This window comes from Aricia agestis, chromosome 20 (genome assembly GCF_905147365.1).
Source record: "Aricia agestis chromosome 20, ilAriAges1.1, whole genome shotgun sequence".
Classification (NCBI taxonomy): Eukaryota; Metazoa; Arthropoda; class Insecta; order Lepidoptera; family Lycaenidae; genus Aricia; species Aricia agestis.
Genome location: NC_056425.1, coordinates 8,776,963 through 8,803,615, shown reverse-complemented (window position 1 = coordinate 8,803,615; position 26,653 = coordinate 8,776,963). Strand labels below are relative to the sequence as shown.

At 36.4% G+C, this 26,653-nt stretch overlaps 1 protein-coding gene across 4 annotated transcripts in view; it reads right to left on the bottom strand.

Annotated features, from left to right (window-relative positions):
• LOC121737019 (membralin) overlaps positions 1-26,653 on the bottom strand; it is a 140,658-nt gene that overhangs the window by 90,818 nt on the left and 23,187 nt on the right. For all 4 annotated transcript variants that reach the window (XM_042128537.1, XM_042128536.1, XM_042128538.1 and 1 more), the window contains exons 7-8: positions 24,654-24,711; positions 10,167-10,250 (exon numbers count right to left, since the gene is read on the bottom strand). In XM_042128537.1, the coding sequence (XP_041984471.1) occupies positions 10,167-10,250; positions 24,654-24,711 (142 nt within the window). The remainder of the gene's footprint in view (positions 1-10,166; positions 10,251-24,653; positions 24,712-26,653) is intronic.

Here is a 26,653-nt window from a genome sequence, read left to right as displayed (position 1 = left end):
TCAATAGGATATCCAACTTAGAGCAGAGGTTTCGTGTTTGGGCTCATTTTAATTGCGACAACCAGTAAGAAGTAGATAAACAGTAAATATTTACATGCTGCAGCATCACCTAGATTCTATAGAAACCGAGATTCGTATGAACCCAAAGTGGAGGTTTCATGTTTAGGCTCATATTAACGGCCTCATCGAAAAGAACATTGATAGAATATGGTAATTATGAGAATATGATTGTGTTGATAGGAATTATTCTGCACTATTTAAACCAACACAAGTTTAAAAAGTATGAAATAAAATTAAATTAAGAAATTTAAAAAAACCTCCGCCAAACAACTTTAAAAAGTAATGAAATAATATTAACTGACTTTAAGTTCAAATAATTCCTAACTTGTGTAAAGTAATATTTTAGTCCATATTTGTTGTTAAGGTGTGTCGGGGGACCACTTATATAGATGTTTGATTTCACATAACAAGTTTAAGGATCAATTCACAGCGAACTGAATCGAGATAATCAGCGACTTGGCGGTTGTAGGTTGTAGTTTACTTGGCGGTCCCCCGACACACCTTGACAACAATTATGGACTAAAATATTACTTTACACAAGTTAGGAATTATTTGAACTTAAAGTCAGTTAATTTTATTTCATTACTTTTTAAAGTTGTTTGGCGGGGGTTTTTTTAAATTTCTTAATTTTATTTTATTTAGGATAAAAACTAAATAAAAAAATCGGTTCAACGTTGAAACGCTGTAACGTGAGGAGGTGGCAGACAGACAGAGAATAAAATATTTATAGCAATATATGCTATCCATAGTATTATGGATGGTATAGAAGTGTAGTTCCACAATCAGGTAACTTCGCAAAAACCATAGACACAAAGCAAAACAAAAAACTCCAAAAATCAAACTCAAAAACGTAAGGGCGAATAAAATTTCCATCCAGAATTACAGCAATAACATCGCATCGGATGGACCAACAAATGGACCGGCGTCAGATACCATCCACGTCACGAACACCGGACCGTATTGACAGAGCCGAGTTTACCCAATCCATCGATTGTGTACCTGATAGCTTTATAAACTATATTCCAGGCACGGTGAATTTATATGGGTCATCGCTTATACGTCGTGGAATTCCGAGGTACCAGGGAAATAATAACTGTATACTGTGATGATAGTGTGTAGATGAGCGCCGAATTTTGGACAATAACTAAGAAGTATCAAGAGGTATTCGATTTGAATACCAATTTTTTGAAAAGGGTAATATTAAAACCAAACTTTTTGAAGCAAGAGGCTTAATATGTTGATCCTGGCGACACAGGAGTTGCAGTGGTGGCAATGTATGGTGGGCATTTGCCCGTTAAAAAAGTAGAGGCTTCATAGCGAAATTTGTCTCTTTTACGGATCCAGAAAAAAACTACAAAAATCCTGGAAAACCCCGTTACTCTCATTCTCAATCAAGAAGCGAAACCAAATACTGCATTCAAGCGATAAAGTATAAATAAGTAAGCACTTAAAATTCTTTCAGCGAGCCTCCACTATTGGTGACAGCAAATTGAATGAGCCGGGCGCGGTGTTTGCCGGCGTCATCAATCATTCTCGTATGGATTTCATTTTAATGCGACGTCATCGGCGTCTCGTGGCCGCACCGTCACGCCGCCACCATCCATCTATTGTTTCACGTTACCGCTAGCCGAATGTTTAGTCACATCATTATCTACCCTTTGGAAAACCAAAGGATGCTTAATTAAGCCGAGACTTTAAAGAGTCGTGGAAGAGGTTCTTTACTTTAATTTTCTGTTAAAGAAACATTTTATAGATGAGATAATCTCCTTCTTTTATGAAATCGGTTAAAAAGAATCACCTACTTAAATATGGAAGCCGGTAGCGAAAACAATTTTGGGAGCTGCACGTGTGAGACATTTATGCTGCATTTGACTCGGCACTTAAAATTTACCATGCCAAAAACTTGTTAATCGCCCGGGCCCTCATTGTTCCAACGGACGGTGGTGGGAGCACGAATTTTCGCCTATTGTATTTACGGATACGGCAAATTAAATCCCCATTTGTAGAGGCAGGACACCTAAGGGGGGGGGGGGGGGGGGGGGGGGGCAGTAATCCACACCGGCCGCCCCATTGTCGGCCGTTCTCCGCTTCGGCCGGGCTTAAGAGCCTCACGGCGACACGAAAGTCCGCAGACATTTTGCAAATTAATAACCAATCTCATCGATGCCGTTGTGGGCGTCCGTTTTAAAAACGAAGAAATATTATTTCAGACGGCAACGAGATTATACATCAAAGAGAGTAAAGGACACTGCTAGAACGGAAATACAAATTGAACATTATCAAAACATTTGCAACGGTTAATGCGAGCGCGAGTTGCAGTGGTAACCGGATTACAGGATCGGGATTAATATAATTTATGCATCGCGCGTCATCGCAAAATTACGCTTTATTAACCATATTTACGTTGGGGAAAAAGGAGGTCGCGACCGGAGGAATTTGCATACGGCTGAAATATATATAGTGGACGATTCAGTCCGTTTGATTGGGCATTGTTTCGGACAGTCCAGCGTTAATACCGGCCAGTGTATGCGATGCGAATCCAATTTTCGGGTCGGAGACGCCTATCCGTGCTCTATTAGTATTCAACATGGGCGCGATACGTGCCGCGGACGACGTGTCGCTATGCGCCATTATGTGCGAGCAAACAAAAACACGTGAGCCTCCTGAAATAGGAGTCCGATGTTTTTATATTTGCATGAAAATATCAAAACTTGATTGTTTACATATTTTACGACCACGTGATTGGTGGAAAATCGGCTTGGCGAGATATATTTAAACATCGTTGCACGTTCTGAATCTGTTTTCAGAGAACAGATTTTTCTAGACAAAGAAGAATATTCGTTTTTTCGTGGTAAAAACTACCCTATGAACTTTTTGGGATTAGAGTATCTTCAAACTACTTCCTTTAATTCGTTAAAAGGTTTAGAGGTAACAGACACACTTTTAATAATATTAGAAGGTAATTTTACTTCCAACTGACGCTGCCACACAGTTCTTTGTAAATCTACATAACAATTCCACAAATGCAGAAAGTTGTGAGGTTTATTCCAATCGGTTTGTCGCTCGCAAAACAAGGGGAAAAGGCTCCAACTTCCGATACTCAGTAGTGACCCCGGGCAAGGAAATTAATGTAAGTCTGTGTATGCGTTATACGTCCCTTGCACTTCCCATTCTATAAAATGGATTTGTTTCCGACAGTCGCTTTACATTTCTAGATTGTTTTCAAACAATATGTGATGACTCTGTACTCTAACTTTTATTTTTAACCATTTATATATTATTATTTTATCGATTGGAATGTATGTATGTATGAGCAGCTGCTAAATTTTGCCTTTTGCTACTGGAACGCCGAAATATCTGAACTCTAAAAAAGTGACCGCAACGACCGAACTAACAACGACAGTAACTGAATACTGACCTATTTTTTACAAACCATGAAAAAAGTACTCTTTTACTCTTTTTACGTTGATTCTCAAACTTAATTTACAAATTTTTATAGCCCCCTAATTCTTTGGAATTAAAATTCAAACGCTACGAGGGGAATCCCAGAAAATATTAATCCGCTATCATAATTGAAATGTCTAGCCTTCTGTGCAGATAATAGAACTTATTAGACATGCCGAACTTCGAGAACGGATTGGTCTAATCCCCCGGTAGACATTTTTCAAAGTTCCCGACCGATGCGATACCATCTTCGAAAGAAGATTAAAAATTTTCGTGAAATTTTAACATTCGTCGGATTTGAAGATGTTTTTTTTTTTATATTTCTTTTAATTGAAACGAAAAGTCAGTGACTTGGTTGTTTAGAACCTTTGGTGAGATTTATAAAAAAAGGAAGCTGTATCTTTCTAGGTCAAATAAAAAATAATTTTAGTATGGTTTTCATGGAAATACCTAGAGGTACATAAGAGGATTATGTGGCTCGCGCTAACGTGCGCGCAGCGTATAATATTGTATGTGTAGACAAAAAAACTGTTTAAACTCTTTATTATATTAGAGTTCTAATCCTACGAATATTAAATATAGAGAAGAACATGTTAGTTCTTGTCGCTGTTTATGTTACCAAATCAGCATCTTGGCCTGCATGATCAGTCCAATAACATTAGCCGGTGTAGTTGTCAGCACAAAGCCATTGTACGTCTCCACAGACGATATTAATCAGACGATATGCAATGCGACAGTGTTTCTCAAAGTTCACGACGAGAGCCCCCGGGGGTATAGCTAAGATCACCAGCTAATTTAACTAGCTGTTGAAAACATTAAACCAAAATTGCAAGGTATTCAAAATAATCGAAATTCTATAGTTATCAAATTTAATTATCAATATTAAATACATAAAAAATCAAGCAAGTACATTGAAGAGGGGGTCATATCATAAAAGTTTGAAAGGCACTGCAGTACGGTAAGGCGGGGACGACGACACAACTTCAAGATTAGAATTTGGAAGCCACCGCGACCGTCGTAACAATAATTGAGTCTGCAAACTAGCTGAACCTACGTTCACGTTTGTATGCTAAATCTGGAAGTACATATTTTCTGGGTTTATTTTTTTGCTAAGACATACTACAAGGGTTGTTATAGGGAGGAAATATTTGCTTTTTTAAGTACTTTAAAATACTTACACCAAGTCCGTGTCAAATTTTAAACATGAAATAAAATTATTGTAATGAAAAGTTTTATGGGTACAAACTATACCCTGAGTTTACTATACAACGGGACATAGTTTAATTTATAAAGGGGAAAAACTTTGATCTTTGAGAGCTATTAATCTGCACAAGTCACACAGTCATATTATGAAATTGCAAGAAGTGCTAAATTAACATGAAAAACTTGAATAAATTAACATGAATAACTTGGATATATTACATGAAAAAATAAATCTGAATAAACCTTAAAATATATTTACATCGACAATATATTGCCAAATCCAAGTGATAAGAGAAAATAGCCGATTGTCGGAAAGGTCGGAAATGTCGGAAAGTTTCCGGTGGAATGTGAACTCGCACCCTCACAGGTCAGAGCGCCGACCTCAGACCTCGCCCTAAATGAGAAGGATTGCGGAAAACAATGCGAAAAACTACCTGCTCTGCTTTGTAGTGTACACTGTACCGTCAGTTAAATTAATCTACGCGAAAGCTAGTATAATCTTTACTTCCTCACTAATATTACAAATGCGAAAGTGTATTTGTGTCTAGTCTTCACGCTTAAATGACTGAACAGGTTTATATGAAGTTCGAGGTGGAGATACGTTAGGGACGGGAAAGAGAATAGGATAGTTTTTGTTGCCTAACACTAAGCATAATATCGTCTACTCTTCAAAATATAATGGATGCGATACGCGACGCTTTTTTATATGTCGGAACAGGAGAGGCCAGAGAAGGTACATCAGGGCGTTCTTGGTCCTCGGCTCTCTTGATCACGGGAACAGACAAGTTTCTTGGTGGCTATCCTTTTGAAGGCTCTCGAACAGAATGTCTGAATCTTTTCAGTCCTCGAAAATCTTAACACCAAAGCCAGCCAAGAAGCATGTCCAAGCCTTTCCGGCTTGCGTTCCACCAATCATCACAAACTTAACATTGTGTACCAACTTAACTAAATTTAACTTTACACAATCTTTCAAATCTGATTGGCTAAAGTGAACAAGTTTGCAAACATATCAACGTAAAGATCATAATCAAATTCGCAACTTGACAATATGGCTAAATTAGTAAAAGAAAGTCAAATTAGTAACTGCGTACAAGCTCGCCAATCATGATCAAGCTAATAAGAAAGTTAGCATTGTCTACCAACATAACTTAACAAATAATAAATCAAATCAATAACCGTACTCAAGTTATAACATAGTCTGCCAACATTACATAACAAATTAATAAATCAAATCAGTAACCGTATTCAAGTTAAAATCAAAATGTAAAAGGATGTCTACCATTGTCTACCAACATTACATAACAAATTACTAAATCAAATCAGTAACCGTATTCAAGTTAAAATCAAAATAAACAGGATGTTAACATCAAAACACCTACTGTGTGTAAGTTTCACCAACATGGCAAAACTAATGAAAAAAAGTTTACATATGGCGCTTATTGACATAAAGCGCCCTCTCTTAGCAAGGATTGCAGTTAACGATTTAGTGAATAATTGTAAGTGTGCAAACTCCGGCCAGCTGATGGCGCTACACGTCTCGATCCGACATATATATACGAACAAGAATTATTCTTCCTACTCCTCTTACTTTCTTGTGATTAATTTCGTTGCGGGTCCTAAGACAATTTTAGCATGTCCCTCGGGCTCAATGAGATCATATCAAAGGGTTTTCGTAGTTGGATACCGCTGTCAATCCTGGCGACACAGGAGATACAGTGGTGGCAAAGTGTGGTGGGCCAACGCCCGTTAAAAAAATCCGAACAAGAATCGCCTATTCCCTAGACATGGATATATCATTGGCCTACTAATTTCCTACCATCGTACTACAGATTATTTAGGTCAGCACATCTACTGATCCTTGCATCTTCTTATCACTAGTCAAGTATCTAGTCCCAGCCTTATCATTATACGTATGTGAATATACCATCATTACCGGATGATACAACTACATGTTATTTACTTAAGCAATCAGCTTATATATAGCCTATAGGTACATCTCATTATATTATTATGGATACGACGGACAAACGCTATGACCTCTTTACCGTTCCAATCAAGTGTCTAATCATATCATTTTCCATGTATCTACACCAACGTTAGCAGTCATTTTAGTATGAATTACTAGGAACGCTAATTAATAACAATATGTTTTGAATCTGTTGTGGATTATTTATTTATCCAGTGATTTCAAAGTGTTAAAAATCATGAAATCAATGTGCCAGGGACAAGATTTTAAATGTAGTCCGTATGTGCCTAGGCAACCCGCAACCATACGGACTTGAATATAAACTCTTTAAAGTGTCAATAATTAATTGGGTATTTCACCTTATCTAATCGCATTGCCTAATCACTGGTCTACTTTAATTATTTAGTCAAATCAGCAACTATGATGCCAGCTCTTATGATGAATGCGACGCACAGATACTGTTACTGAGGCTAGTGTAGACGACATCTTACGATGAATACGCCAACGCACCTTCTTTATCTCTCCAATCAAATACCTAGTCATTATCCACATATCCTAATCACCGGCCTCATTATATATCAATTTGCCGTCATCACGGCGTCTGCGGGGCGCAACAGGCGCCCGGCGCGCAACAGGCGACTTGTTGAATCGACCGACCTACTAACGCAAGACGCCCGACCCGACACGTGATACTGAAACATCCGGCCGATATAAGGGGATATAAGACACCGGATATACGATATTTACATACTCCTATAAATGTATGTACCTAGTATTTTTATATAAGAGGGAATGATTTAGGTGGAGCTACATTTTTAAAATGGAATTTGTGCATCGAATGGCGTGAAACATCCAGTCGATATAAGGGGATATTTAAATACATCATACATACTTTAAATGTATGGAGTATGTTATATAAGAAGGAATTATTTAGGTGTAGCTACATTTTTGACATGTACTATCTAAGAAATTAATTCACATAAATAAAAATAGACAGTTGACGGACCTACGTCATTTGCTCGGATTTTGTAAACTTACCCCGCGTTCCATTTGATGTTAAAAACGATAAAAACGCTCAAAATAGTTAATAGGCATTTTGAGTGTTTTGATCGTTGTTAACATCAAATGGAACGCGGGATATAATATGTATAAGTCATCATCTTTGTTTTCTATATACTTTTTGCCCTTTTTTGTGAAATATTTATTGTAATGTGGTGTAATGTGTATGTGTATGTACTGAATAAATACTTATTATTATTATTATCTGTGATTTGTCAACTTGGCAAAACCCGACCAAATACTTAAGAATCAACTTCTCTGATAGTACATGGAATTTGTGCATCAAATGGCGTAAGACATAATCTAGTAGAAAATAAAACTAGCCGATGAGACAAACTGAATCAGGAGTGATTAGTATGACCTGTCCCAAACTAAACGATAGTAAAATACAATTTATGGTTTTTAAATCTCTACAATTTAACACTAATTATCCACTGTATGTTTTATAAATAGATTTCTTGCTATTTGAGTGATTATAAACGATACCAATACTCGTACGGCATTGCTAGCGAATAATTTCAGACTCCAATAATAATAGCACCACAAACGAACACGAAAACACATAAGGAGCTTAAAATTAAGACGCGTTCGCAAACGTTGCAAGCGAGACGCCAAGTTCTGCGGGCATTAAGTCATAAGACCCCACACTCAAAGTGAGAACAGCAGACGTCAAAAGACCGCAAGTTTTACACGAGTGCGCCCCGACACTTGCCTTTGCGAAGTTGCAGGAAAGCAATTTGTTTGGGAGGCGCACCGTGATGAGACTCGAATTATGGTCTAGTAAATATTCTCATTAGGTTTCTAATGTGTATAAGACAGCTTCGATGTTATGTGATAAATAAAGAGAACCATAGTCTGCTTTATTTCGCCTTATTGTGAAAATAGTCGCATTATAGGACAACTATATAATACTTGAGATTGGTGAGACAACAATACATTTTCAAATACCTATTCTCCTATCCTCTTAAGAGGATACACCAGGGGCGAGAGAAATTGAAAATAGGTATTTGAAAATGCCGACTCAAGACTCATACCGAAGAGCGCGATAGAGACAACACGACAAAAGTTCTAATAAAAGAACAGAAAATATTAGATTCGTTGTCCGCTGATTCCTTCTCCAAAACTTAACGATCTAAGTACTTTTTTCATTAAGAATTAAAGCAAGGCTTGAGCTGTGTTCCTATGTTTTTTTTTGTATATTTTAGCCAGTTTTGTTTTCTGGGTGTTTGAACACAGAGGAAAATCTGGCCAGTTTTTGGGTTTTTGGACGTTCTTATCTTTTTTAATAATTATAAAAAAAGAAAACATGCTTAATAGTGGCCATAGATATTCAGGAAAAAAATCATAACTCTACCGGCTTTATCCAGGGAGGAAACAGGGGACAACGTTTGTATGGAAAAACGGCGGTGTGGACTCCTTTTAAGCTAGCTTTCTAAACGAGTTTTCCAGCCTCATCAAACTGTATTCTGCACAGTTCTTTACTTTTTAACTTTCTTTGACATGTAGAAAATCAACCTACCTTTTTTTCTCAAAAAAGGTGTCAACTCTCAATTCATCCCAATTGTCAACGAGCAAGATCCAATAAGCTACAAAATCCGGTAGGCAAGTTACCCAAAAATCCATTCCAATTCGGGGTATCTTTGAAACTCTTCCGGCACTTCCGCTCGGATCAATATGCGGAATTTCTCCGGATTCAATTCGATACGATTCGATTATTTCGACGCGAATACTTTCGAATTAATCTCGACAAACTTTCGAGTACGTTTTCACTATGATAAAAATATATTGGAATTGCGAAAATGTGATTTCATCTCATCTTTTTAAAAAATATTTTGTAAAACATTTGAATTGGAATACGAACTTTTCCAAATATGAACAACACTAAAATAACACGATGTATAATAATATTTTTGATACTTTTTCAAAGATTGAAAATAATCCAGGATGACAGCATAGAGATGGAAGAAAGAAATGGAGCAATATTCGAAGCTATCGCTTGTTTTGATATTTGACATCAAAACTAGCGATTTTCTTTGCAATATTAATAATACTTTATAGTAAATGATGCTGACACCGGTTGTAAGCGCGTTCCTATTACGAGCGTCCTTTACGCATTTAAATTCGTCGTATACTCTATTCTTTTAAAAGCATAACGTTTTTTTAAATTCGCTTACCTAGCGGAATAGAGAAACAAAGGCCTAGAAAGAGACGTGTGATACATGACAGCAGCACTCTTTTTTTTGACGTCCAGTCGGCACGTACCGCACGTTGACAATATAATCTCATAGAATTCATGTTCAATCATGCTTGTGTAAGTGTATACGTCCACATATTTTTCACACAGATGAAAACCAATTTTGGTTACGTTTGACAGCTTGAGATTGTTGCTCTATTCCGCTAGGTATAATATATTTATGTTTAAAAGAGTACTTACCCACTAACGCCAGTATGACGGTGAGCAACGGAGCCGCCGGGAACGACACTGTTACGTTGAATTCCAGCATTTGGAGAAGGTCCACTGTAAAAAAAATATATTAATCACTAGGATACTTATTTACTAACGTAACAGTTTTAAGAGGTTTTTCGTTAGGGCGGCTACTTATTCGCTATGGATTGTTTCAATTCAACAAAAATATACTGGTAGGAATTTATTTTCATACACAGAAAATATATGAAACCCGCATTTAATTTGCACTGGATCTATGAATCGAAACAATTAATTTTATATAATTAAGTACTGATTCACTAAATCATGAATAATAACCGAAACTGGAAACAAACAAAAACGTATGCAAAGCGTTCAACATTTAATCACATCTCATTTTAAATGAAAAATCCAACCAGATAAACAGATATAAACGGTTATAGCCGACATTCGCTTTTAGGGTGCATTCCGGATGCAGTAATATTTAGTGAGGCTCGGCGAGGCAGCGGGCCATAAGCTACCTTTACTGTGCCCCAGAGTGCACGTATGAGTGTGAGAATGAGATGGGTATAGTGAGGAACGAGATAGATATATGCAAAGACAATGTTGCCAAATTTTCACTACATTTAAAAGTCAGTTGAAAAGTTTAAATCTTTATTACGTTGCTACAAGGACGGTGTCTAGTTGTTATTACAATTAGAAATAACGCTGCCATTTTGTCAAGTTTCACTAAAGATACAGCTGCTGTTTCACACCCACGTGTCCTGGCAATGTCAAGTACATATAATTTTGCATGTAGTCAAATTATTATAAACTGTAAGTTCCTTGCAGAACCGCCCACGTAAAAAGAGTAATCGTACATTTTACCGCGATAAAACGTATCCTTGTCCTTCTCCGTTCCCTATAATTTATGTATATATGCCAAATTTCCCGGTGATCTATTCTATATCTATGCCAAATTTCATCAAAATTTCGATGCAAACGAACAACCTTTTACTTCTGTATCATTACTAAAAATTAAACGTTTTCAGTCTTGTAACAGACTCTTTCGATTTTTCGTCGTCGCCACGTCGTAAAACAGAGCTGGCAACACTGGAAGAGGTACGGTCCACGCGGGCGCGCCGCTAACGCGATCAAACGGCTGGGTATGAATTTTTCATGGACGAGAAGTAATGGTGTCGACTGCGCCGCGGGACACACAGCATCATTCTTTACGACCCGACAACGGGACACCTTATGTATACATGAGACGAATCTTTATGTGTTCGATACGGGGATAATTGTCTTATAATTTTAAAGTGGATGTATAAATTGCAATGACCAAAAGCTAATAAAAATATTAATGATAGCAAACAGTCTCAGGATTTGTATTTTTATGCAATTCCTATAATTTTACATAGTCACATTCTATTGTTGCGATTGGGTCGCGGATTCGAAAGTCACCGCCGACGGAACAAAAAGTTTTTAAAGTTCCTTGGTTGATGTGTATTAAATATGTGTATCGTATAATAAAAATCTTACATATATGTATAGTATAAAAGTATTAAATATATTTCCGTTGTCTGGTACCCGCAACACAAGTCCTTCAGGTACTTAGCACGGTGGCCGACTGACGTGGTGTCAAGCGTCCATAGATATTATTATTATTATTGTGTATAGTTAAATAGATAACCCTTCCAAACGAATATTTAACGACCAATGAAAATGAGCCATTAAATATTAGATTACGCCCGCAAGTTCGTTTATCACAAAATGTTAACAGAATTGGTTCAGTTGTTTGGGCGTGAAAAGGAAGCAGACAGACACATTTTGGCATTTATTATAAGTATTAGTGTGACCACCGTAGCAGAGAGACATAGCCGAGCTAAAGCTCGTGCTACTAATTGTGGAGTTAGTCATTTCCATTTAACTGTACACGTAACACCCCTTTCATTATCACATTACAGTTGACGCTGAAAAAACGCATTACACAGTACACTCGCATGCGGGGAAAAAGTGCACAATTACCGACAAAACAGGATTTAAAACTGACGGAGTCGAACCCAGTAACTTGATTCTACTGTTCTATGCTGCGAGTATTTTAATTCAGCTTTATTCTTTGTTAAAGAAAAAAAAGGGTTGATTTCTATCATACAGCAAAAATTATCATGTTGGAATGGCAAACGCCCACACTTCATGTTTAATTAACTTTTAAATAGTTAATGGAATCAGGCATTACTTTGCGGAAATCCATAGCTTAAAATTTAGTTTGTTATTATTTTTAGCAATATTTCGCGAAATAAACTTCCACCTTTAAGTAAATGAGTGAGTGCCGCCGCACACAGAACGCGTATACTCGCGAACGAACGAACAACGTCCGTCAAGTCTGACTGATTTGACGGACGTTGTTCGTAGAGTCCACATCCTGAGGATGCTCCGGTGTTGGGGCGAAACGCGCGTCGAGGTTTTCAACCTGCATGGTGGTGAGGGGCCTTGCACGGATTTGCCAACATTATTGCTTGTGTGGTGGTGGTGTTTACAGGTTCTTGCATGCGGGTGAAACAAACTGGATCGAACTTGAGCAACTGCATTAAGCATGGTTTAAAATTTCATGCGAATACTATTTTGTTGATCGTTAGAAAACAGACATGATAAAGGACGAAGCTGCATCAATGTTGCATTAAAATAAAGAATCGGGGTACAGTATCAACCCTGACGTAGTGTAGTCGTGACATACGTAATAAGATAAAGGTTTTATAGTCTTTTCGTTAGCGTACCGGCCACGGATAATCCCGCCCGCCCATGTGGAGATCCGCCCTGGTTTAGTTGGAAATTGAGAGGTGTGGAAGAGTTGTGTAGTCACTCATATAACATTATAAAGTAAATAAAAATAAAAATAGTCTTTAATCTATAAGCAATTGTTAAATATTTTTTTAATAAAATACGTGCATAATATTAATATTGTTATCAATAATAGTATTCGGTTCAAGTATTACATCATCATAATATTAATACGCGAACGAAAAACTTTGTAACCCTTTTTACGAAAAATGGGGAAACGTAGGTGCATGAAATTTTGCACAGTTATAGTTTATATGGTGCAGGAGTGCATCGAACTAATATTATTTTGAAATTATGCTTTTATCATACATTTTTTTAACAAATAAAACATAACACACACTACAACACACACACATGAGAAATGACAGATTTTTGAGTGACAAGCCCATACATACGACTTAATATACTCTTTTATTTATGGTTGAAGTCTGTTGACAACAATTTGACAAATTAAAAATGGATTATAGTTTTTTTTATTGAATCTTAGATACTATTAGACAATGCTTACACAGCCAGTCTGAGATCAGCTGAGTCCCAGAGACGAGAGTTGAAAAAAATATATGATAAAGTCAATATTTTTTTACAAATTAAACGTAGTAGTCCTAATGTCGTTGAAACTAAGGTCGAATTTCGACCACTGGGCGATCTCTAGTTACAATTAATTGACTACATTGAAAGCATTTGATTTAAATTTAATTAAAACATCATATTTTACTAAATAATTAAAAGGCCATTATCATATTTTGTTTATTACATTTTACAATTCACCAATACTATTCGTTTAAAAACATTATAATTCATTGATTTCATTAAAACATTTCATTATGGATTAATCAAAGCATTTTTTTAACATAACTATACTTGTATTGAAATGTAATTTAAACAAATGCTATGCTATATAACATTAGACATGGATTAATAACAACAATATTAACGTTAATCTAGAAATATCATTTATTAGAAAGTGTGTGTTTTCTGTCTTTTACGTGCTCAAATATAATAAATAATTATTTTGTATGGAAATTCAGTACAATTATAGAGGAATATCTATCGTAAAAAATGTACGGTACGGTTCCCGCGCAAGAATCGAATTCCTACACGAACGACAAGCAACATCTTATTGTATTGCACTATAGTTTGTGCGTTTTAAGATGATATGGGTGACACTTCTCATATTTCTTGCTACGGGTTTTTTTTTACAAGAAAACAAAAAAATCAAAATGTAATAAATTATATTCCATCTACAAAAACAAATATTTCCCATAATTGTTAATGAATAAAAATGAAAAGTTGCTAAATGCTAACTTATTAATATAAAATTATAAATATTAACTGTGAAATTGGAGTATAAAATTATTGTTACGAATACATTTGAAAAACTTCAGATGCATGAAATGGAACTTATGTCAATAGAGATTGACTCTGTTGAATCGAAATCAAATCGATAAAAAAGAGCGACCACCTTAAATCGCCGGCACCACTGAAATGTCAGTACGAAATCGATAATTTCGAATGCAATTCCTTTACGAAGTGATTCGATATTTTTAAATTATCGATTAATTTTTGTTAGGTAACTTCCCTACTATTGTCAATTATAATGTGTCACGCATGTCGCATATCATCATAAAACGCACATACTATAGAAAGCAGAAGCAGAAGACAAAAAATTAATAGAATCGTAGAGCTCTACGTAGCGAGTGTTACGCCGTAGACCACCTCTACGACATTGCGTCGAGTCGCGTAGCCCTTTTAAACTTCGTACATTATTACTTGAATTAAAACCATTGACGACCTCTGTGGCTCAGTTGGTGGGCTATTGGTAGCTCAAGCCGGGGGTCGCGGGTTCGAATCCCGTCGACGGAACAAAAAGTTTTCAAAGTTCCTGGGTCATGGATGTGTATTAAATATGTGTATCATATAATAAAAATCTTAAATGTATGTATAGTATAAAGGTATTAAATATATTTCCGTTGTCTGGTACCCGTAACACAAGTCCTTCAGGTACTTACCACGGGGCCAGACTGACGTGGTGTCAAGCGTCCATAAAAAAATTAATAAAACACCGAGAATTGGTTTTCAGGCTATGCGACACTTAACTCATTGATACAGTAATTTTTAGAAACATATTTTATGAGCCTACCTCGTTTATCGACTACGCCGTAGACCAGCCTTTCCCAAGGTGGGCGATAACGCCCCCTTGTGGGCGCTGAAGGTCTAAAGGGTGGGAAGGCGGTGTCGAACCCAGAAAAAAAATGGGGGCGTTGTGTGGAAGCTTGGGGGGTTATTTTGTCTGGATGAATTTTAAATGGAAACTATGGGGAGCGCTAAAACATAATTTGTTCTCAAAGTGGGCAGTAGACAAATAAGTTTGGGAACCATTGCCGTAGACCAACATAGACTCCCTAAATAAAAACTTTTGTTCTATTGTCTCTACAAAATTCAAAATTTTCGAGCAATTTTACAAAACCACTTTCTCCCCATTTTGAAGTTGTCTATTTTCGTGAGAGATAAGCAGCATGTAAAGTATATTGCATCATCGCTCATCATTCATCACGCGATATTAATATCGCAGCGCCGTGCGTTATTGCGAGCACGATTTACTGCTATTGCACAGTATCGACACAGTGTAATGTCATACAGTAGATCAGCTCAGCCGTGACCTTAAAATTCAGTTATAAATTATAATCAAAATAACAGGGCACAAAATTTCATACAATGCACTGCTATTGCACACTGCACAGTATCGACACAGTGTAAAATACAGTAGATTAACTTAGACGTGTCCTTGAAAATAAGGTGTGATGCAAATGACGAGGCACTGAATTTTGTACAAATTACAAACATTACTGCTATTGCACAGTATCGACACAATGTAAAATAAAGTAGATTAAATGATGCAAATAACATGCTAATAATGCACACATTTTTTGACAATTTATATGAAATATTGTGTCTAGATTGGCCGTTTAAACTTTACACTCGCTCAACGAGACAAGTTTGGCGTGACCATATGACCATATAAACATAGGATAAAAATCATAATATTATTATAGTACACGTTTACTATTCTTTCTCGATTATACAAACTTGTTATATACAGTAACAACTATTACAAGCTCACGACGCGATATCTTTTTAATACTTCAAGCTGACTAAATTTACGGTGTGTGCGCTTGATTTGGGTTGGGCCATCTAGTATGAAGTTAGTCTACTGTTTGCTGTATTGTGGTATCAGCGCCGGATATTAAACGTTTTTAAATTCCTTTTCCTAGTACTTAAAAGATTCATATTCATTTCCCTAGGAGAGCAATAAAAATCGTGTGTAAAATTAAACGACAATTTGAAAAATGAACCCCTTTCTAACGCCTTTGCAAGGGTTTGAACATCTAGTTGTGTTAAAGGATCGTCTAAATACAAAGGACCATATTTTTTTTATTTTTTAATATCTATGGACGCTTCACACCACGTCAGTCTGGCCCCGTGCTAAATACCTAAAGGACTTGTGTTACAGGTACCAGACAACGTAAATATATTTAATACTTTTATACTATACATATATTTAAGATTTTTATTATATCATACACATATTTAATACACATCCAGACCCGGGAACATTGAAAACTTTTTGTTCCATCGACGGGATTCGAACCCGCGACCCCTGGCTTGAGCTACCAACGCGCTCACCACTGAGCCACAGAGGTCGTCTAATATAAAAAAAAACACTTATCTAAATAGGTACTTGGGTGTTATAAAAACTAATGTCTGATTACGAAGTAAATTGCACCTAAAGGTATACTTTATTATCCTGTAGGTTTCATTTTGCTTTGTAATGGCCTAGATATTGGTCTAGCGACCCCGCTAGACCAATGTCGAGTGAAAACGAAAACTATAGCCTAGGTCATAAAGTGGCATTTTATCTGAATTTTAGTTGGTCGAGGTCGCGTGCCGCGAGGATCGGGACATTTAACACTAAAATACGCGCGCCCGAAAATTTGTCACCGAACTTACATACTCACTTAAAAGTCTGACTAGACTCTACCTTCGAAACAAATAAAACCATATTTCCTAAAGCTCCAACGTAAAGTACATCAAGTATGACATCTTAAAGGCACTCGACACAACGAAGGCTTAGTATTCGTGAAATTATCAAGTAGTTGAATCTGCCCTACTCGAGGGCTCTCGGAGCAGCAGGCGGGTAATTGGTGATAATCCGCCGACGATTGCCAACGGCCGACTGTGATAAGACTACATTTTAGACAGGTTATTGAGAACGGGCGATAAGGATTGGAAAATGTAAAAATGTACATAATATTCAGTTAAAAAACCAAAAAATATTTAAAGTTGAACTGATGGTATTTCGTGCACGCAAAAGAGCAGAATCGTACATTTTATCAAGATACTTAGTAGCCTATGTCATTCCTTGTACTTTACTTTATGCCAATACTAAATATCATCGAAATCGGCCAAGGCCAGGGCAAGTAGTAAGGAAGCCTAATCAAGTTTTCAATGCTTACAAACGAAGCTATCTCTTTACTTTATTACCGCCCCGGCGCGGCGTCGCACGGGTATTTAATATATAGCCACTGAAAAAATGATTAAAATCGATAGCCTATGATCCTTCACGTGATCTACTTCTTATCTGTGCCAAATAACATAGAAATTGCTCCAGTAGTTCGCGAGATAAGCCCTTTCAAATAATTTCTCCCGTTTTTTTCCACATTCTCCTATTAGTCTTAGAGTGACAAAATATAGCTTATAGCCTTCCTCAATAAATGGGCTATCTAACAATGGAATTTTTTTTCAAATCGGACCAGTAGTTCCTGTGATTAGCGCGTTCAAGTTAGCCCTTTCAAATATATTTTTTTTCATTTTTAAGTAGAAAGGTAAGTTAATAAAAAATTGCATCCGTCTTTCTATGGCTTTAAGCCAACTTTACTTCAGCAAAATATAATTAGTAATTTGGGTATCCCCATCGCCCCCTCGACAACTTGTAAAGATTTACGTTTAAAGCGAAATAATTATTACGTAAATCGGCTTACGACGGCAAAAATATACAAATTAGATAAGTTTATACAATTCCCGATACCTCCGATACAAGAAAATTATTGGGAAAATTTTTCAATATTGCTCACATAAAATTATGATGGCTTTTCAGAATATTCTAGGAAATTATTTAATTTTCATTACATAAATAGAAATATGTTGTAGACCTTCACATCGTCTGAATAAGGTATTAAGGCACCTGCCTGAATAGGTGCCCTATTATGTGCGTGCGCACTTAAGAGGATACCACAGCGGCTAGAGAAATGAAAAAAAAGTACGTGTAATATCTATAGCTGTCTCCCTTACCTCAAGCCTATACCGCAGAACGCGATAGAGACAACTGCAGAAAATCCAGAAAATCAACGATTCGTTGTCCCCTGATTCCTTCTCCAAAACTTAACCGATTTAAGTACTTTTTTCATTAAAGATTAAAAAAAGGCTTGAGCTGTGTTCCTATGTTTTGCTTTTTTTGTATAATCTATCCAAATCTGTTTTCTGGACGTTTGAACACAGTGGAAAATCTGGCCATTTTTTTGGGTTTTTGAACGTTCATATCTTATTTAATAATTAAATTATGAAAAAAAAGAAAACATAGGGACATTGTATTAGTGGCCGTAGATATTCAGGAAAAAAATTATAACTCTACTAGCATTATCCAGGGAGGAAACAGGGGACAACGTTTGTATGGAAAAAATGGCGGTGTGGAATCCTCTTAATATGTGCACTGATATATTATACAAAACATTTTAGTAGCAAAACTATTATGTATGGGTTGCACGCGCGTAAAACTTATTGCCGTTGAGCAAATTACGTTTAAGATCACGACCGAGTGGTTCTACCGTATTGTAATTATTTATATTAGGGACAATTTATAGTAGGGCAGAGTCGAAGCGCAGCGAAGCGAATTCCCAAAAGCTGTATACAGAAAATTCAACCTTAACTGAAGAACGTATCGCACACATTACTTCTGCGAGATCAACCAGCGTTGGTCAGGCGCATGCGCGCGAATTCGCGCAGATGCGCCCGACGCGCGCGCGCCTTTAAAAATTCTCAGATGTAATGTTAGTGTGCGTTAACGCTTTGAGGTTAAGGTTGAATTTGCTATGTTCAGTTTTGATACTTCGCTTCGATGCGTTTCGACTCTGCGCTAATATAAATTGACCCTTAAGTTACTAAGCGTTCATTGCGCTATCGCTCAGGAACACCATATTTTTAAGTAAATTAAACTATCTCCACACAAAATTGAATCTAAACCTAGCTATCGGTTTTAATTGACGCGGTAGGTAGGTAAGAAATAAATAGGCAAGCAGATACATATTCGAATTTACAACATTACTATGGCCCACATTAACATGAAAACACGTTACCGAGTTAACACTTAAGAGGAGTCCACACCGCCATTTTTCCATACAAACGCTGTCCCCTGTTTCCTCCCTGGATAATGCCGGTAGAGTTATGATTTTTTTCCTGAATATCTATGGCCACTATTAGCATGTCCCTATGTTTTCTTTTTTTTCATAATTTTATTATTAAAAAAGATAAGAACGTCCAAAAACTAAAAAAGATGCAAGATTTTCCTCTGTGTTCAAACACACAGAAAACAAAACTGGCTAAAATATACCAAAAAAAATAAAACATAGGAACACAGCTCAAGCCTTGCTTTAATTCTTAATGAAAAAAGTACATAAATCGGTTAAGTTTTGGAGAAGGAATCAGCGGACAACGAATCGATGATTTTCTGTTGTTTTATTAGAACTTTTGTCGTGTTGTCTCTATCGCGCTCTGCGGTCGGAGCCTTGAGTTTGGTGAGACAGCAATACATTTTCAAATATCTATTTTCAATTTCTCTCGCCCCTGGTGTATCCTCTTAAATGCACGCGATCTTCCTCGTCAACAAACCGGCAAGTCACAAGTACCCACTTAGCATCTCCACATCTAGTCATGCAAATACTCGTTGTGTGGAGAAATGCAATTTTCTCCGGAGCGCCTGTAAAGGCATAAGAAGCCACGCGAACGATCGACGGCAAATAAGCCGGAATCGGAACATCGGAAATTACCAATCCGAGATACTTAAATGAACGAGTCCTACTTGTAATACGGTGGGGTCTTTATAAAATAAGATGTTGCCAACAACGTCGTTGCACCAAAAACTATACAATTTGTTACAGTATTTTTTAGGATAAAAACTATGGACCTAATCTTTCCCGGGACTCCAAGGAGGTTAATTTACTGTAAATTAAAATGTAATATTTAGATTTTTTGCATAAATTGGTGCTTAAATAAATTATTATTATTTTACTATGATTAAGTTATAATTAAACTTCGTTTCCTTTATTATTTGTAGAATTAGGGAATATTAGGGAAAATGAGACAAAGAAAAAATATGGGCAAAATCCGAAAATTCTGCCCATCCATATTTTATTTGTATCATCTTTATTTATATCATTTATTTTATATTCAACTTAGATTATAACCAAGCGCTCGTATAATAGGATGAAAGGGTTAATAAATAAATAAAAACCTATTGAAAGATATTTTTCCATAGAAAATTTTTAATTCAAAATAACAACTGACATATTTTTCATACGGAGCTCTATCACAAAATCTGCACAGGGAGAAGCATAAAAGGCTTATACATAAAGAAATTAAGCGACAAACGCGATAACATCCCGGACAAAGGTAGAGAATTTTCCAGCCTTTAAACCCGGAGTATATTTTTCAATAACCTCAGATGTGGGGATGAGTCGCCATGGCAACCAACTAGAGCCCATTGAGAAGATTTGCCTTCATCCGATATTGTGCCTCAATACTATACAAACGAAACTTCGAGAGCTCAGATAGGTATCACCTTTGAACGATTATATCTGTGTAGTCTTTATAAAAACATTTTATCTTCTTCATATTTTTAAACGCTCAAAGGATATAGAAAGAAAATCTTCGAGAAATATATTTTTCATTCATTTATCAATGAAACCTTAACATAAACACTACCTTTTTTTTACGTTGGGGGAATGCGTTTACGCAACTCCGGGGCCTGGGGAGGACCACCCACTAGAACCCCAACGATGTTCCTGCTCCTGAAGGTGGGACACGCGTGATACACGACCGCAGCCCCACCACCTCTGCCTCTTCAGGCTCAACTCGTGGACACCATTCCACATTACTCCGCGACGATGCGCTGGAAAACCTAGCGCATCCTGGCCTACCCGGGACTCGATGTCATGGGCGACGGCCCCATACCGACGTCCCGAGTTCCCTGCTAAGGCGGGAACATAAACACTGCTAAGATTATAAATAATTCAGCTGACAACCGACTCGAAAATTTAAATTGTATGTAACCGCTAACATAGACAACATGTTTGTGTCTGAGTATGTATTTTTGTCATTTACGCAACTTCAGTGGACAGTTCGACAAATTTTAGTGGACATTATAGTTTAATCTCTAGTTTGACACATAAACTCTAAAGGGACGCTTATAAGGGGCAACTAAAATTGCTTCACTCCAGTCAATTCTCGTCAACTTTGACCTCACAACTACATCAAGCAACTTTCGGCAAAAAGCAGCAGCAAGCAGCGATATTGCACAATACATCGCAATACAATTGAGCGATATGGCGCAACTTCATCAACTAGTTACTAGGCAATACTGTCATACACGAGCCCATCGGATATTCGTCAATTCGTATCGGCGATATTGAGCGATATGAAATATCTGGAGCAATATCGCCGAAATAATTGCTGCAATTTATTGAAATTGCTCCATATTGCTCCACTAATTGCTCCAGATCGGTCCATTAGTGTCACTGGGCAATTATTGCCCCAATTGTTGCCCGTGTATGCGCTTCTTTAGGCCGAAAAGGCACAGTGCATCTTTAAAATGAGCTCGTCACATTGCTTTATCCATAGACATTTATAGCGAAAGAGCTAGCATAAAAAAAAACATCTGTCTAAACCTTTTCATTCATAATTTTTATGTCAATAACAATCACCATCGAATCTTGCACTTCAGAGTTGAAATTCATTGGGCGTCCATTATGATATTGATTAAGACAACAATGAGAGTTAACGTTTACTGGGAACATGTAAACCGGGATTAGTCCGAAGCTTTATGAAACAGTGGGAATAATTAGATTTTTTCACAGACCTAGGTAACCGGTAGATGGACGAAGAAACCAACGGCCAGACATCCCGGAGATTCTTAAATAACGCTATTTTGTGTTAACAGGATTTTTATAAAACCAACTAAGGTTCACTCGGCGTAACTTGGCGGTAGCGGTCATTGACTCCCTGTCAAAAACTTGTCACTTTCTATACAAAGCCGCGATTGACAACATCTGACACCTTATTGTCAATCGCGGTTTATATAGAAAATGACAAGTTTTTGACAGGGAGTCAATGACCGCTATCGCCCAGTTACGCTGCGTGAACCTAAACATATTATATAGTTACTAGATGTCCCGCGCGGCTTCGCCCGCGTAAATTAGAAATTTTACAGAATCCGTAGGTACATTTTCCCATAAAAAATATTTCCCCCGTTTTTCCCACATTTTCCTGAGTTTCTTCTGTCGTATTAGTCTTAGAGTAATAATATAATATAACCTTCTCGATAAATGATGAGTCTTACTCGATAAATGATCTATCTAACACTGAGATAAGTTTTTAAATCGGACCTGTAGTTTCTGAGATTGACGCGTTCAAGCAAACATACTCTTCAGGTTTATAATATAAGGTAGATATAGATTTTTTTTAATTATCGCTTGACAAACTCGAGTCTCGATCTAAAAGACTATGAAATTGTATAATATGGTAGTGATGATGATGATGATGATGATGAAGAATGTAATTTGCATAGTAGCATATGCTTTCTGTTCTTAAAACAACGCCGAAACTCCCAAACTTGTATCTATAAAGAATCAGGAATTCTCTCAGCACCTTCCGAACCACGGTATACCAGGTATATCTCGGTGCAAAATCTTACTTGTTGGTAGCATATGCTTAGAATACTTCTCACGAAACCGAAGTCACCGTATGTTTCCCTATAAGTTTTGAGGAGTTCCCTCGATTACTTAAGGATCCTTCATCAGATCACCACTTTTCTCAATATAATACCAAATTGGGATGATACCCTATATACCAAAAGAAAAATTTTGAAAATCGGTTAACAAACGGCGGAGTAATCGTTGAATATAAGAAAACGAACATAACACCTCCCCCATTTTGAAAGTCGGTTAAAATTGTAGCCTATGTGTTATTTATTTAATATTTTAATCAGCACATGAATTGAATAACAAAATTTTTTTCAAATTAATCGTGGCACCATCTGTCAGGACAAACTAAAATTGAAATAGAATAATATTGAATGCGATGATAGCGCCGTCCGCCGGATCTAATGTAAAACATTCCAAAATCAACAACTCCTTATAAATAAGAAATTAATTGAAAAAACATTTTCCAGTAGACCAAACTGTAAATCTAAACCATTCTCGAATCTCCACGAACACACACAAAAAATTTCATCAAAATTGGTCCAGTCGTTTAGGAGGAGTTCAGTCACATACACACGCACACAAGAAATATATATATTAAGATTTTTGTCAATAATTTTAAAGTTTATACAAAATCTCAAAGTTTGTAATTTTTATTATGATACTTTAGAATGTATTAGTAGGTTATATTTTAAAGTTACAATTTAGATCACTTGTAATAGAATGTTAAGTTTATTTTTTTCGAGAAATCTTTGTTTCAAAATTGAAACCAATTTTTTACGATTGAAAAATAGATTCAGAAGAACATTACAGGTAGGTTAGGTTATAGGTATAATATTTCTTGTACCTAAAAATATAATGTATCATTTTGGCCGCATCTACGCATCCTTCGCTCTACGCATTTTTCACTTCAACAGAAAAATATAAGATTGGTGTTGAAAGCAATCATCAAATTGAAGCTATAAGCCAAGTGGCTAGGAGCGAATGAGAAAACAAATTATCTGTACAGCTAATTGGCAGATCAAAGCAGCGCTAGAAAATCCGACCTGGTGAGGTTTTTTTTATTTTTTGTACCGGGGCACCGCCGCCGGGGTTGTTCGCAATTATTTTTATTACAAAGAGATCCTGAGCCGGATCAGGGCTCGGCAAAAAAGTACAATAATATAATTGCCGTGTTCCACTCGATTGTGCAGTGTTCGACGTATTTCATCCCGACGTGTAATGAAACAAGATGCGGTGATAAAAAAATTGCTTTCTAAAATCGGAGAGATTTTACACGGTAATATATTTTGTCGCTTCTTAGAATTGTCGGAGAATAAAACTGTCGTTGCTACAAGATGTACTAATTATTCTTATTAATGATACAGATCTAAGGATGTTGAAGCATTTGAATCAACATTGCCACGACATGTACATGCGAAAGAGCTAAAAATGACGTCTACGTAAGTTTAAATTTACTCCATAAGCGATAGATTCAAGTATAGATTTGGACGACAAATTAATTGTTATACAGGTGTTTCTCAAGTAACATTTTAGGACATCGAGGCGATCTCGAGGCGATAGTTCTAATTTAGTCAAAATGTAGAGCCTTCTTGGAGTTTTTAGGAGCATAACTAGCTACCTAACTCAAATAAAATGAGTGACTTACCAATGAACACGAATATCTGATGATGGGCGTACCGCAGCAGCATCGATATAGACACCGTCTGAAACAATAGAAAACAAGTCACAATTCAGTTATAATGATGTTATTCGGCATTGATATAATGATGATAATTATTATTAATATTATGTTGCCTGAAAAAGGAGTGACAAATTATAGTTATCTAACGGACAAATTAGCATTAGTTTAGACTAGACTTCGGGCCTGTTTCACCACTTTCTGATAAAGTGCCGAATACGCTATTCACAACGTTTTTTGACAGATTCTCCATACTCGATCTGTCAAGTTAATTGGTGGATAGCCTATTCGTCACTTATCAGGAAGTGGTGAAACAGGCCCTTAGTCTATTACAGACTAGTCTATTTTTTTAGTTTAAACTAGTCTATTCCAGACTACAGTAATATTGTATTAATGTACTTAGTTATTAGTAATTTAGTGTGACATTAATTTAGTGTGACATAACTGATAACCACATGACAATATTTCTACGCCCATGAGGCAGAAATTGTGATCAAATATAAATTGTAAGACCTTTGTAGGTACCAATTTCTTGGAAATAAATTGAATTGAATTGACTACATTTCGACATTCTTATCCTGAAAGATTGCGAATGTTACCGAGAAGCGTAAGTAGTGTATTAAAAAGCATTTAGGCTTTTTAATTCACGACTTACGCGATAAACCGTGATAAAAACTTATTTTATTTTTCCTCCGTTCACGGGATTTAAAGATCAGTCATCTGAGTATCTTCATCCGTTTTGTCCAAATCGTTTCTACGCTTAAGAGTCCGGGTGCCATCGCATTTCTCATACAAACGTAATACCAAGATCATTTCCCATAAGAGAATATTTTCCATATTTGAGTTATTATTCAGCTTAAGATAGTAATTACCTGGGTTCCTGTACAAAGATTCACTGCAATATATTTACATTCCAAAAAATATGAACGATTACAATTTAGTATGTAAATATTATGTGGAACTTTGGTGGAAAATTGGTGGATATTATATGGAACCTAGGTAATTACTATCTTAAGGTGAATAGTAAAGCAAAATGCGTTTTAGACGTCTTTTTGGCGATGTTTTACAGCTAAATTACAGATCGGGAAATACAGAAGTTTTGTGTAATTAGAAAGTGTATCTTGAAATATATTGTCGTGAACGATATTTTTGGTGATCTTTATTCAGTTATCAGAAAATATATTTTTAAATCGCGTAAGATGTATATTTTAGGATGGGTTTTTTTTTTGGTTTAGCTAATCCGTTTATAATGAATCTTTGCATACATGTTTCTTTATTTTTTATCTTGTTGATCGCGAACCATTTGCGATAAACAGTATTGCAAAATAGAAGTTTTATCATCAAACTCTTTAGTGCCTACTGTAAATCAAACTCCACTAGTAAATGTAGTAAAGCATTTGCTCATAAAATTTAACAGGCGTAAATTAGTTACAGAATGCGTCGTTGTCAACTCGAGATATGTACAACGGAGCGCGGCGTTGCCGTTCCGCGCACACGGCACAAGCAGTGCGTGCTCTTCTTTTGATTAGTCTCACTTTGACAATTTACCGGCTTTAAGTTTTAACAGTTTGCACTTTTCGATTTTGTAAAAGTGAAAAATAATATTATGATCATGTGATCATCAGATGCATTTACAACAGTCTATTATTTATCGGACATTGTAATGTAAATTGTTACGTAAATGTATAGCATACAGAATAGTTTATCACAGAGACTTCAAACAATTATTTTTTACTGTTACACTATTATACCTACATAACTATAGGATGTTTAAAAAATGTTTGCCATACATGGAGATAATATGCCATAGCTTCAGGGAAGGTTCAGTATTGTTAAAGGAAGCCGTAAAATTTTAAAAAAATACTTTTAATGAAATTTTTAGGGTTCTGTAGTCAACAAGGAACCCTTATAATTTCGGTCTGTCCGTCTGTCTGTCTGTCTGTCCGCAGTCTTGCTCAAAGACTATA